Here is a 13,831-nt window from a genome sequence, read left to right on the forward strand (position 1 = left end):
TTTTGAAATATTGATGTACTTTTGTTACTGTAAAGACTTTGAAGGTAGGTACATGCTTATTTCAGAACCAGCAGTCTCCAAACAAATCACAGAAAGTTTTTCGGAGAAAGAAAAATTCTTTCTATCATCTCCAAAACACTGTTTAGGAGAGCAGGTTTCCCAGTCACAAAAACTCTAAAATTTCCATTCTCACAAAATGTGACATCTGTATTGCTGCACCAGAAACACTGAAACAGCACAGCTAGCGCTCACTCTAAGTCATATGCAGGTCTAGATATCTTGTATTCCTGAGTTTGTGTCAAAACAGCATTGACTATAGTACCTCAGGTTTTCTGACATTGTAAAAATTAGCAATGTATTTATTGAGTTTTAGAGAAATGGAACACGTTTTGAATGCAACTGCTGTGTTAACTCACCCCCGAAGAGTTCATAGGTCCCAAGCTGGCTGTCTGAGAGACTCTGGCTGAAGATGGGCTGCGATTTAAAGAATGAGACCTATTCACTGAGGATGCACGCTGTATTTGCAGAGATGCTTTGGCTGAAAAGGGACGTTGCTCAGCTGCTTGTGACTGCATAGTCGATATTGAACGAGGGCAGCTTACAGAACGCCTTATTGGACCTGTGGATGATGTGGGGGATGAATATGATGGAGATTTTATATTTTTATTTGAAGGTTTCCAGTTCATTCTACCTGTAGACAAATTAAAAGAACAATAAGTAATAAGTACAAAAGAACAATAAGTAATTGCATCATTCATTTAACACCAATTTTTCAGTCTTTGTAACTAACAACATATATGACCAACATGTGAGCACATACATTGTACTATAATGTATGTTGACTAACAACTATATATGTAGCAGTCAGTCATGTCAGATCCTCCTTACATACTCTATAAGAACATTTATTTCTTCCTCATAGTCAGCTTTAAGCAGGTAGACTTCAGTCCTCTATAACATGCATCAGATTTATGACAGAGTGCATATGCCCTATAGGTCCAAAAATATGTGGCTCTATGAGTGGCTTCCTGACTGTAGGAATATGGAAGCAGGAGAGAAAATTTGGTTGATGGATCCCGTATTTGCAGATCAAGTCTCCCTCATCTGCTCCTGCATAGCTATACAGTTTTTTAATTCAGTCTCCTGCTAAATAAAGAATGCTGCTATGAAAAATAAAATTTTAGAAGCAGCATTATATGTGTGCAATTACATGATTAAATTCTTTGAGATAATACACCACTAAAACAAAAAATAACATGCTCTATCTACCATGTTCAACAGAACACGCTCACACTAATGCTCTGCAGCAAGCAAGAAAACAATCACAAAACAAATCTGTGCAGGGATCTCATCTGGAATATATTACCTTCTATATGTCTCCAGATACATTTCTTTATCCTTTCTATATTCCAGCAAAGTCAAGCTCAATAAGACTACCTTTTACAGGGAAAAAAAATAACAATCTGCTCAAAAAAAAAACTCTAAGAGCAAAGAGGAACTTTCACACCATTTCCAAGTGTAGCCCAGTTGTATTTTTCTGTGTAGCACTCTTGCAAAAGAACATTCATGTTTTCCTTTTTTTTTTAAATTCATTTTCATTAATTTAGAAAAGATTTTAAGGATGACAAAACAAGCAAACCAGTGTTTAACCCTGAGTTACCAATGTTGATACATTCTGAAATACTGAAGCATTTTATAGAATTCATTGTGAATGCCAGACTTACTTGGAAAAGTGATCATTTAACTTACCTGATCGTTCCAAAGATTTGTATTTATTTTCTTCAAGATCATATGAAACTTTTTTCTCTTTTTTTTCATTATGATCTTCCTTTTCAGTTTCTTCTCCCGATTCTGACATACTGCTACCGCTATCACAGCTACTATCACTATTGTAGTTCTTAAGTTTTCTTAAGGGCTGTGCACTTTCTGGCATTGAACACAAGGGCTAAAGTAAAAAAAAAAAAAAAAAAAAAAAAAGAGGTGGGGAGAGAGAGAGAACACCCAAGAAATTAAATTCCTTCATCCCAAAAGAACACTTTACTATGACACTAGGTCCCTGATTCAGGCAGGTTCATTTGTAGATATTTAAACCCTCCCAAATTAGACTGGAAGTTTGTCCTTAATTTTGAAATAAATGCTTAAATGTTTCATTAAATTCACTACACAGTAATCCTAATCTTTCTCACATGAAGAGGAGCATAACATAGTAAGGGGGAAAAAATAATTTTATTTCAAGTATGACTTACACTACCAGACACATTGATTGAATTACAGTTTGAAATCATAAATCAAGTGATACAGAATACCATTTACAATCAGTTTCAGTCCCTCACTGATATTTGCAATAACTGAAGCTATAGTTTAACAATGATCAATGTGAAGTAAAGAAATACATCAGGGAACTTTGGCTGGTACTCTTCTGAAAGAGAAAGTGATTAATCCACATCCTGCAGAAAGCAGAAACTGGCAGAATATAGCAAGCTATGCTAGGTGTATTTGGTGTCCCATATGCACATGGGATTCAGTGTCATTAGGTAATTAATCTTGTGCTATTACCAAGGATACTGCAAGACAAAAAGCAAAAAGCAGGAGACGGAGAAACTGATGCAAGAACATAAACTACAAATGAAAATTCTTCTTCTTCCACCTACCATCAGGCAGACAAGAAAAATGCAATATCCTCCATTATACCTACTATCCTAAGGAGGCTCATGTGGTCACTTTTTTTTCCTACACATTTTCTTTCTTTCCAGTAACTCTCAGCTATAAGAAGCTATGGTGATGGCCTCATCTTCCTAGTCATCTAACAGACTGCAATTAAAACTCAGATTTTAAAAAATTAATGTCATAATTTCTGAACATAGTTTGGGTCAGAGTGAAACAGAACTCTCACGATGAATTTAAATTGCCCTATTATCTTAGCATAATGCAAGCACCAAGTTTTATTGTGAAGGGCAATAGACCAAAGCCCCAAATATACTGTTCCTGCAAGATACACTTTATAACTAAACATATTCTACCTAAACTAAAGAAAGAGATTTCTGCCACTGACTTAAAAGCGACAATATGTTTATGCAAGCCTAAGCTGTTAGACCAGATAAGGAAGAGCTGAAGAAGTATATTCCATTGAGGACAGCCCTGACAATTGTTCAGATTACACAAAGAATATTTTGATATCTATCATCTACCTGACAAAAGGACAAATTAAGGTGTCTCAACACTCACTGCTTTCTCAAAAATAGCTGTCCTAATCATGAAATGCTGTGTATCATGGAGATATATTGACCAGACATTCCTGATGAGTTATACAAGGTATAATAAACATTTTTCAATCAAAACTCACAGGGGCTTTAAGGTAAATCTCATTCCCACTTATCATATGCATGTTCCTCACACATTCTACACTAAACAGTAAGAACATCCTGACCAAGACTTCACATCAATTAACAAAGAAGAATAAAAAGAAAGGTCAAAGAAATTACAAAAAGCAATAATGAGAAATAATAGCTAGATCTGGGTTTAAACTGACCTCTTAAGACATATCTGATTGCTTAGCAATTCTAATCACCTCGATTTCCCCTTATGCTAACCTCATCTTTCTTTGATTAAATTCACCTGATTTTATATCAGAAGAATAAAAATAAAAGTAATTGCTCATTTCCTCTAAAATATCTGTTGTTTTATTTCTTTAGCTTTTTCTTTTTCCTGCACGAACAGGTGCAATGCAATAAATGTGAGTAAACCTTACAGTGTGTAAGGATAAGGTGCCCTCTAGAGGCTACAAATAAACCAGACATTTCCAGAATGTATTTTTCAATCTAAGTAGAATTCATTAATATTTTAATTGCAGGCAAAAATGCCTTCATTCTGGGAAATTCTTCCCTTGTTTTATACTCTGAGCTCCTAATCACATTCAAATAAAAATAAGGCTGAAATTCCTAGCAAGTATGGAATAGTTGCTGCATGAAAAGCTCATTTATACTCACACACCCCCCTCTACCCTTCACATATATTTATGTATGTATATATATGTTTCTATGTATGGAGGAGGATGAGGAGGAAAACACCTCTCTCTCCTAACTATTCCAGCTGTTCTGTATAGTTTTCTGAGTCCTGATTGTTCCTTTTTCCAAGGAAGAGAGTGCGCCCAAGCCAGAGCACCTGACTTCCTAACAGTAGCTTCTGTCAGCAGGCCAGCCACTGCCTTTTAAGGGAGGCCAGGACTTTATGACCTTCTGAACCTTTCATGTTGGGTAACATGACGTGAAAAGTACTGTTCCTTCAGGTTTATTTTGTTATCAGATCTTGCATATGTTACTTTTTTGATACACTAATGGATCTTTATTTGTAGGATTTTATGATTACAGGAAGATGACTTTTACCACTTTTCCTTTTTATTTCATCAATTTTATGACCAAAAAAAAAAAAAAAGTAGGAATTTAGTCATATACACAGTTTTTTCTTTCTCCTGTAAGTGCAAACAACTGGTACTGGTAGAGCAGCTTGTAAGCTATGGAATCCATTTGCCTGCTATAAAAGAAGACCATGTTATATAGTCTGACTCATAAATTGATCAAACTTCATACTAAAACTAATTAAGAGAGGTTTCTCAATTTGGTCTCAGTACCCTAGTAAATGTTTATGGCCTCCAGCTTCAGAATGGCTTGTGTGCAACCAGTGTAGAGATAGTATAGATCAAGTCTGTGTTCATACAGTCAACCAGATAGATGCTCTCTGAGGGCTGCTGGGAAAAGACAGGCTTCTGGAAAAAGGAAAAATGTGACTGAGATGTTGAACTTGAATTAAGTGACCCTATGTTAAAGAACTGAAAACAAAACCTCAGGGAAAAGAGTCCCCGAAGAATGTGGGCTGAGTGTGTTGCTGGGGCAGACTGGATTTTTTTTTTTTCCTCTTCTTTAAAGGAATCCACCACTGTTAAAGCACTGGCTCACAAAATCCCCATATTTGTAATGAGGTTCCTGCAAAGCTAGCTTAATACCAGATTGGGTATGCAGATCCTCTTTCCAGTATGCACGCCTGTAATAAGATGTAGCTCTTTGGATTCTTGCACATATATAAAGTACCCCTGCAAGCTCAGGACAATTGTGAGCATTCATTTTGTACAGAAATTCCCAGATTTGTACACCATGCTCTCAGAAACATAAAATGCTGTAAAAAAATTTACATGCATCCATAAACAAATCCATCAGAGCTCAGGAACATAAATGTAGGCTATTCTAAGCAGACTTGACCTAAAATGTTTGCAGGATATAAGAAACATACTTATCTTAGCCACGCCCAAACTATTTATCTTTACTGGCTTACGGAGACATGCAGTGTATTTAAGGCAAAGACTTGCATGAACTATGCACACAACCAGAAAGCATTAAGCTAAAAATAATATACATTGACTTCAAAAGCAGATTTTGGATACGAAACAGGCTCCAAGATTTACTGTACAACCCTTTTAGCAAGTAAGCAAGCTACAGATACATCATGATCATAATTAATCCTTTGAGCTTCCGTAGTGCCTCTTATCCCATGATCTCAAAATTCCTTAGTGGCACTAATCGATTAAAGATGAAAGCATTCTTTCGAGATAGGCTACGGATATAAAAATCATTTCACACACTGAAATCAAGCAATCTCTTGTACAACAGTTGTTGCCATGCACGACAATTGCTCAAAATAGCTTAGAGAAGAAAAGAAGGGTCTCATATCCAGTAAAATTTTAATGGTATTTAGTTGGACAAATGGTAGTTATGCTTCTCTTCATACTTAAAAAAATAAAAAAAAAGCTAATGCCAGTCTGAGGAAGAAAACTTCCACCAGGATCAGCTAACTAAATTCCCCACTTAAAATTCTCAGAATACTTCTCTACAGAGTGAAATAAAAAATTGTTATCTAAAAGTCAAATACCTTAGGTCCTCGCTGCCTGGTGCATTTTCCCATTAGTTTTTCATCATCTATTTCACACTGCTCCAGAAGATCCAAAATGTCCTCCTCCTAGAAATGGGAATTTCGCTACAATTAATTCAAAGCAGGACAGATCCTATCCTTCCAAAGTTCAAGCACCAACTGCTAGGAATTTGAAATTACTTTGATTACTAATTCCTGAAATAAGACTATGAACCTCTCCATAGGAGGATATAAAAGTATTTCTTCTGATGCATGCATCTCTGCTTGCAATCAACATGAAATTGAAAGTTAAAATCATTAACATTTATTAAACATAAAAGTCTGAAGAAAGGGTTGAACAAAGATTCCTGTAAAACTGCTGAATGATGCCAACTAGAAAGATGGAAAATTATTTCTCAGATTTCAAATTAAGTCACATTTGTTGGTTATTTTAAATGTAGCCATTTTCCTACTGTTTATATCTGACTAGATAAGTAAGCAATCAGGCAGAGTTTTTGGATGTCTTAAAGTAGTGGAGCTGGTTTTATGATATCTCTCATTCCAGTCCATACAAGTGGATGAATAGGCCGGGGACATTACTGGAGGAAGAAGGAGGCAATTACCAGCTCAAAAGCAGTTTCTGCCAACCTCTGGTTTGGCCAGGGGTAAGGCTGAGGATCAGGGAAATGGTAAAGTAGCTTAAAGCCATCTAGCCTGTCTCCACCCTGGGTCCACTGCAGTTCATCCAGATTCAAGGATCTGGCCCACAAGCTGCACAAAGAATAATAATAAAATGATGGAAACATTATCAAATGCTATTTATTAGCCATCACACATGATTATCGTGAAACTAATCCACAAGGTCATGAATTCCAAGATTAAAAACTTCTACAGCCAATACATCTTGTGCTTCAGTACCTTCATTCTTTTTAAAGGGTTATTCATTTCCCGCTGTAGTGAAGCTGCTCTCCCAGCGAGAAACGTTTGGAAAGCAGTGGCTAGCAAACTCTCATACTTTTCAAGTAACGTCTTATCATCAGGAGGGTAAATTCGCCTAAAATAGGGGAAAAAAAATTGAGTTTAAGATAGAAGCTGAGCTACTTACCACACTAGGAACAAAAATAACGCAGATAATTCACAGTCTCTTCTATAATGCATATGCATCCCATCTATAATAATTGTATAATATCATATCATAAAACATATACTCTGAACATTGGTCTCTAAATCTAATTTTAACTCAGTGAACACGTTTGTGTTTAAACCAGCAATTAGCCAGTCAAAAGAAATACTATGCAGGTCATTCCAGAGATATACCAAAACTCAGTTTTCCAGTACTCTGCAATTTCAGTGGGTGTGAATGATGCATGCAGGTGTGAATGATTCATGAAATATTAACAAAATATTGCATGTAAAATTCAGAGCCACAAAATAATTTGTATTAGCAATAAAAGGACACAAACCTGAAAATCTGAACAATTGCTTTGAGTTAATGGGCACGATGTAAATTAAAGACTTAATATGTACTGCACTTGAATGCTAAATCCTCCAAAATAATGAACAGGAAGAAATAAATACTATAAGAAAAAAAAATTTCTGGTACACAGCTGTACAGGGTGACTCCTTGCAAAGGTATCTTTCATGATGATTTTGTTGCAATGAGAAAAGGATGGTTATGATCCCATTAGACTCCAGGCAGTTCTACAGCAAACTGAAGATGGTTCCAGTTTGCATAAAATACCTGTAGGAGCTCTAATCTAGTTGCATTCAACACTTCTTAATGGTGTTGATTCTACTGCTGAAAAAGTGCCATAGAACACCACTTTAAAGAAAGGATATTCATTTTAATATATGTAGAACTACACGGCAGCTAAAGGCCATTTCAAAGTCATATACATCCTTTTCAGTTCCTCATGAATTCACAAATGCTTACCACCCCAGGACTCCTACTGGAATCAGTGGGCTAGTTGTGCTTGCAGACAGACACTTGACTAAGCCAACTGCTGAACTTGACATCCATAGATTAAATGAAAGCCTGCTGAGGTTGATGGAGGTTTCTCTGGATTTTCATTCAGAAAGCAATATTAATCCATGCAGCAATACTAGCACCCAAAATTTCCATAATTCTATGGCAATGCCTGACAGAAGCTAGTCCTGCTCTGCAGGAGAACATCACAAAGAGAAATACTGCATAATGCTCAGACAAAATTTCTCTGCATCTCTAGCCAAGATTCCTTTACTTCTCAGGCTCTGCTGATTCTTCAGCCTTTTTGCAAACACATGGTAATAAGAAAACACAAAACTGTTCTGCCCTTTTGCATGTGCACATTCCTCATGAAATGACTCTTCACTTTTTCCTGAGAAAAAAATATTTTTGTATTTTTATTGATTTACATTAACCAAAAAGCTAAATAAAGAGAACATTTGGCTCATTTTCAGTCAAGAAGTGAATAAGCAACCTAAAATGTGATCAGTTAAAAAGTTAGACTTGAAAGTTATGGAAAAAGCAAAACATGTTACAGCATCATGATGTTTCTCTTTCTTATAGTCTAAGTAGCTTGAAAATAACTGCTTCATTGTGGGGTGGTTAGTTTTTTTCTGATGTACTAGTTCAGCTCCACATATGTCAAGAAAGGATATAATTAAAACTAGGAATGTTATAAAGAAAGGCTTTTTGTAAGCAAAATGTTAATTCATCAAAAATGAAAATTTCACAGAAACATCTATCTGTTTAAATGAGAACTTTATTGGGAATTATAGAACATCTGCTCAAAAAAGCAGAGATGAAGAACAGCAATAAAGGCATTCTGACTAATTCAGAATAAAAAATGTGAACCCAGACCTCCCACATCCTGGATGAATGTTATAAAGAATAGCCAAATGCTCCCATCATCTCTTCCTAGCCGTACTCTGCTCCCTTTCACCAAATATTCATAGGCCTTGCTTTCACTTCTCATTGAAGGAAATATCAGGAAAGAATAATAATACTAAAAATATCATAAAACAAAATTCTTGTTTTCTGGCCAATGCCTATTATAACCAACAAGTTAAAACTTCCTTTGAACTTATTTTACCAAGAAATCTGAAGATACTTACGTTTAAGCCTACTAAGATCCAAAACCAAAGTACAGAAATATGCATATAGTATTTCAAATGCCATTCTACCAAAAATGATGGAAGCACCAACAAAGTTTCCGAACTTTTGGCAAGCCTCATCGTAGATAACATTCAGATTTGATTTTTTATAGGGGAATACTCAGATTTTATTTTTTTATAGGGGAATACTCGCACCCCTATATCGCCCCCCCTAGAGATAAGAATCATCATATGTGATTACAGAACAGGTCCATAATGACAGTCATGGTTCTTTGTACACTGAATGTGAACAATCATGTCTTTCAAGCAAATGTCTTGCACAAACACTAGAGTGATTGATGTCATATAAATTCCTAAGTGCAAGCAAAAATTTGGAATCAAAAAAAGAACGATCTGAAAAAAAATTCACTACCTGGTGTACATGTATGTATTTTCTATAAATGCCTACACATTTTTGGCATAAAATTATAATCTACCATAAATACTTGTTTCTATTATTCCTAAAGAATGCATTGAATACTTCCTACTAATGCAGTCAAAAATAGTTACCTGTAGTTCCCCATGTGTCTATTTTCATGCTCCTCTTTGGAAATCTGTTTACGTACTTGTGCAAGTCTTTCCTTCTACAAATCAAGAAAATAAGACAATTAAAACAAAGAGAGCATAAGGCATGGGCAAGAAACAGCAAATTTTTTCCTTCCTACCAGTTCTTCTTTTCTCCTTTCCAGTGTGTGGCGCTGCTTCTCCCAGTCTGAGGAACCTGGCAACAGTTTTTTCATTGAACCTTGACCATACAGTCTTTTTTGAGCCTCAGCCTTCTGTTGAGCTAAATTTCTCCTTTTATCACTTGTCCTGAAACACAGATGATATTAAGATATGTCAATCCAATACAGCTGAGATGAGATGCACTTTCATCTCAAGTATATCATCTGTATTTTTCAGTCAGTGATGTGCAGCTTAGGATATAAAATTAGAATTGAAACACTCATTGAGAATTTTTTTTAAATATTAACTTTTATGGTTACAAAATTTTCACACTTTAAGGTGTACTGTAATGACTGTGTACTATAATTTAATGTACAAACATGGTTGTATCTATTTTCCTGAAGTGTCGATTTTCTCCAACATATCCCAACTACAACATTTTCTGTAGAGGGTATGGCTTTTGACTGTATGTTAAACTATCACCAAAGCAAATTTCCTGTGTGCCCACATGCCCATGACTGCACTCACATCTCCACTGTGAGACCTGTTTGAAAAATCATTAAAAAAAAAAAAAAGTACAAAAGTTACTATTACCACTCATTTTTTGCAAGCACATTAAATTAAAAAAAAAGAAAAATCAAAGCAACAGAAAGAGAGCCAGGCTGAAGAAAAGAGGACAAGTTTACCGTATGTTGAGAAGCTTTAATGCATTTAGCAGAACACCTTTTTTTACATCATAGTCTATTTTTTGATCAGTTCCAAAGCTTGGGGCACGATTAATCTGAAAAAATGAGATACAGAAGACTCAGGAATGTTCATCTTCACTGGGAACACATCTATTGTAGCAGGCTTCAGAGAAACCATTCTTTCAAATATAGCAGAGATTAAGAGAATACATGTTGAGAAGCTCATTTCTATTTGTATTTTTAAATAAATAGAGCTCTCAGTATCACAGATACTGGGAGCCAGGAGATGTACCGTTCAGCCACCAAGTTATCCAGACACTTACAATGAACGCCATTCAAGTACTGGCACAGTAAATCCAGTCTAATCTATTCTCGGTTGCTGCAACCAGAAAATTTACCATCCAAAGTGCTGTTAAACACATTAGAACAGACTATGTGCCATGCTGTAGTAGTCCAGCACAGGAAGAGTTAAACTCATTCCCAATCTGAAAGCAACTTTGACTACTTCTCTAAAAAGTAACAACTATATAAGGACAGAAAGAGGCTCTAATTCAAGGTCTTCTCAAGTATATTTAAATAACTATTCAGATACACTTTACAGCAACACCTAGAGATCTAAGTTATTAAATCAGTACATGTGTGAAAACATGAAGTAATTAACAGTCTCAGTAACAAAAAGCTTATAAGCTAAGTACAAGATAAGAGATTAAAAATGTTACCATAAATATAGAGGAACAAGGGAAATACAACTGGGAATCACTGAGACTAAATCACACACTTAAAAACCAGGAGTTTTTATCAACATCCATATAACCCCTGCCAAGCTTTGGAGCCCCTGCAGAAGAACATCAGCTTTTGGAAAGCTTTGAGGAGGGATAATGAAGTAGCTGCATCAACATTTCTAGGAACACCTTCCAGGCTGGTAGAAAAGCTTATACAGGAGCAATGGGTGCTAATGAGAGGCAGGAATCTCACCTTGATAGTGAATGAGCAGTGCTGGTTACAGAAGGGACAGACACTAAAGAGCTTCAGAAGTGAAAACTATTACCTTGTGCCCCATGCAAATAAGAAGTGGGATACAGAGACAGTATGTTCAAAGCAGAGGGCAAAACCAGTTCATTAAAATTGTCTTTTAACACTTTTGATACATTAGAGCATCATAGAGCCTCTACAGTTGTGGGACAAAGAACTATTCTGGCTGGTGAGCCACCAACTGTCCTGTTGCTGAATCCCAGCTGCCCCACCACTTATGCTTATAGCTGAAGGGTATCTTGGCTTTGAGAATCAGCTTGTTTGCTGGTTTTGCAGACAGCCTGGCAAAGTGAGCAATAAGATCTGATGTTGAAAGAAAAAGCATGAAAATTCAGCAAAAATGATGAAAAAGTGTACACATATTCTTTTTTGCAAGACTTTCATCCAAATATTTAATTGACCAACCTCCTTAGACTGACCTGTTCATCTCCTATCACATCACAAAGGCTGATTTTTTTTCTCTACTGTGATAGTACATTTATTGACATTAATTTTTTTAAAAATGTTCCACTTTCAGCTAAGCAAACATGTAAACATTCAGAGAAACAAACACAAGGATTAAAACACAGTTCTCCAACATTTCATTAGAGAATACTGGCAATTGACAAGACCACAGACACATTGCATCTCATTTTCAACATGAAGTTTAAACAAAACACTTTAACTAGAGCTGCATTGGTTAAATACAGCTGATAACTGAAATAAGTTGGAAATATTCTGATTCTGAGATATCATATTGTCTAATCCAGGAAGGATTTATGTATGTTTAAACACATACTCATGAAGATCCAATACACAGCCTTATGCTTCAGTCCAGCAAATACCTAAGTACACAAGAAGCTCACTGAACTGAAAACAGAGACATAAAATCAAGCCCCAACTCCTTATTCAGGAGAAATGTTAGGTATTGAAGAAAACTATATTCTGTACCATGTATTAAATTTTTTTACTCCATATGAACGTGTAGCAACTAACAATATTCTACTTTGAAATAATGTTTTTGCATGCATTAAAACCAGGTGAAGAGACAGAAATATATTTATTAAAACTTCCAACAAATTAATTTCTAATTTTTTATGTGCACCAGGTCCTTAAATCCAGTGCGGCTGCAGTTAGATACGAGGACTTATTTGGAACATGTAAAATGCTGTGGTGGTCCAGTACTGAATTCCTAGCGATGCACAGACATGTGCTTACACAGCATTGAAGCATCCAACTTGAGAGCATACAAAAGTGCACACTGTTGTATTTATATTTGGTTTAGGTACTTCCTAGATTTACAACAATTTGAAGTATAATATTGGGCATAAATTCTGCATTAATAAAGATGCTATAAATGTGTTACTTATGTAAGCACCAGTGAGAATTAACACTATGAAAAGTGTAAAATAATTTAAATAACAGTTTCTCTCCTACAGAGTGAATTTTGCCAAAAATCTACATCTGGCACTTCTGAAGAAACAAAACCATAGTGACTGTGTTTATTAAGCAGAAAATTAAAGTGGGGGTAGGAAAGCTGTAAGAAGGCATTTGAAATGCTATTATGAAGCAAAATGCTATTATGAGACATCAGACAATCACTCCACAATGAGGTTTCTGTCACTGTAATGCAGTCATTTAAGAGGCTGAAAAGCTACAGCATTCAGAGTTAAAAGTGGAGCACTGCTGTATCACCTGCATCCTCAATTTTTTTGACATACCATTCATGACTAGCGTTTGAGATCCCAAGCCTACTGTGACCTCAATCGTGAAGAGTAACCAGAGGGGCAGTAAAAACACCAATCCAGTTCTGGATAGCTATTGCAAACGTGGCTTGGTGCAATATGTCTCAGGTAGCAGTAGATGCAGGTCCAGTACAAATAAAATCCAAGCAACTGGGTACATCAGAAAGTTAATACATAGAAAGCACGTGTGAATTTAAAGTTCATTAGCTATTCCATACTGTCTATGTGTATACTTCAATTGCCTCTTGATTAAGTACAACTATGTGCAAGGATGCTTCACTAATAAACTTTTCTCTTGAACCCTCTTCATCCATTCCATGCATCTCCCTTCTCAAACGGAAATTTCAACAGGCAGTCCTAACAGTGGACCTTAAATGTCAGCTAAAAAGTTTACTTATTACTAAGTGTAGCTGGAGTTGTGGGAGGTATAAAAATGGGGAATATCTTCATCCAGCATTGCTATCCAAAACTTCATAATCTGAACCCACTGCATAAACCTCTGATGTGCACAACCACCCACACTCTTGACATAAATCTGCAAGAAATCATAATTAAGACACAAAACAAAGGGTTTAATCCACAAATAACATTTTTAGAGCAGAAAAACCCTCTTCAATGCCAGGAAGAAGAAGAAAAAAAAAAAACAAAGAAAAAAAACAAACAAACAAACAAACCAAAACAAAACAAAAA

At 35.8% G+C, this 13,831-nt stretch overlaps 1 protein-coding gene across 1 annotated transcript in view; it reads right to left on the reverse strand.

The window, feature by feature from the left end:
- The window catches only part of TTLL7 (tubulin tyrosine ligase like 7), a 56,535-nt gene that overhangs the window by 18,420 nt on the left and 24,284 nt on the right, over window positions 1–13,831 (reverse strand). Inside the window, exons 9-15 of the mRNA XM_082312112.1 lie at window positions 10,386–10,480; window positions 9,699–9,846; window positions 9,544–9,617; window positions 6,817–6,952; window positions 5,920–6,006; window positions 1,750–1,945; window positions 417–691 (exon numbers count right to left, since the gene is read on the reverse strand). Of these exons, the coding sequence (XP_082168238.1) occupies window positions 417–691; window positions 1,750–1,945; window positions 5,920–6,006; window positions 6,817–6,952; window positions 9,544–9,617; window positions 9,699–9,846; window positions 10,386–10,480 (1,011 nt within the window). The remainder of the gene's footprint in view (window positions 1–416; window positions 692–1,749; window positions 1,946–5,919; window positions 6,007–6,816; window positions 6,953–9,543; window positions 9,618–9,698; window positions 9,847–10,385; window positions 10,481–13,831) is intronic.

Source organism: Platalea leucorodia (genome assembly GCF_965183815.1).
Source record: "Platalea leucorodia genome assembly, chromosome: 5".
Taxonomy (NCBI): domain Eukaryota; kingdom Metazoa; phylum Chordata; class Aves; order Pelecaniformes; family Threskiornithidae; genus Platalea; species Platalea leucorodia.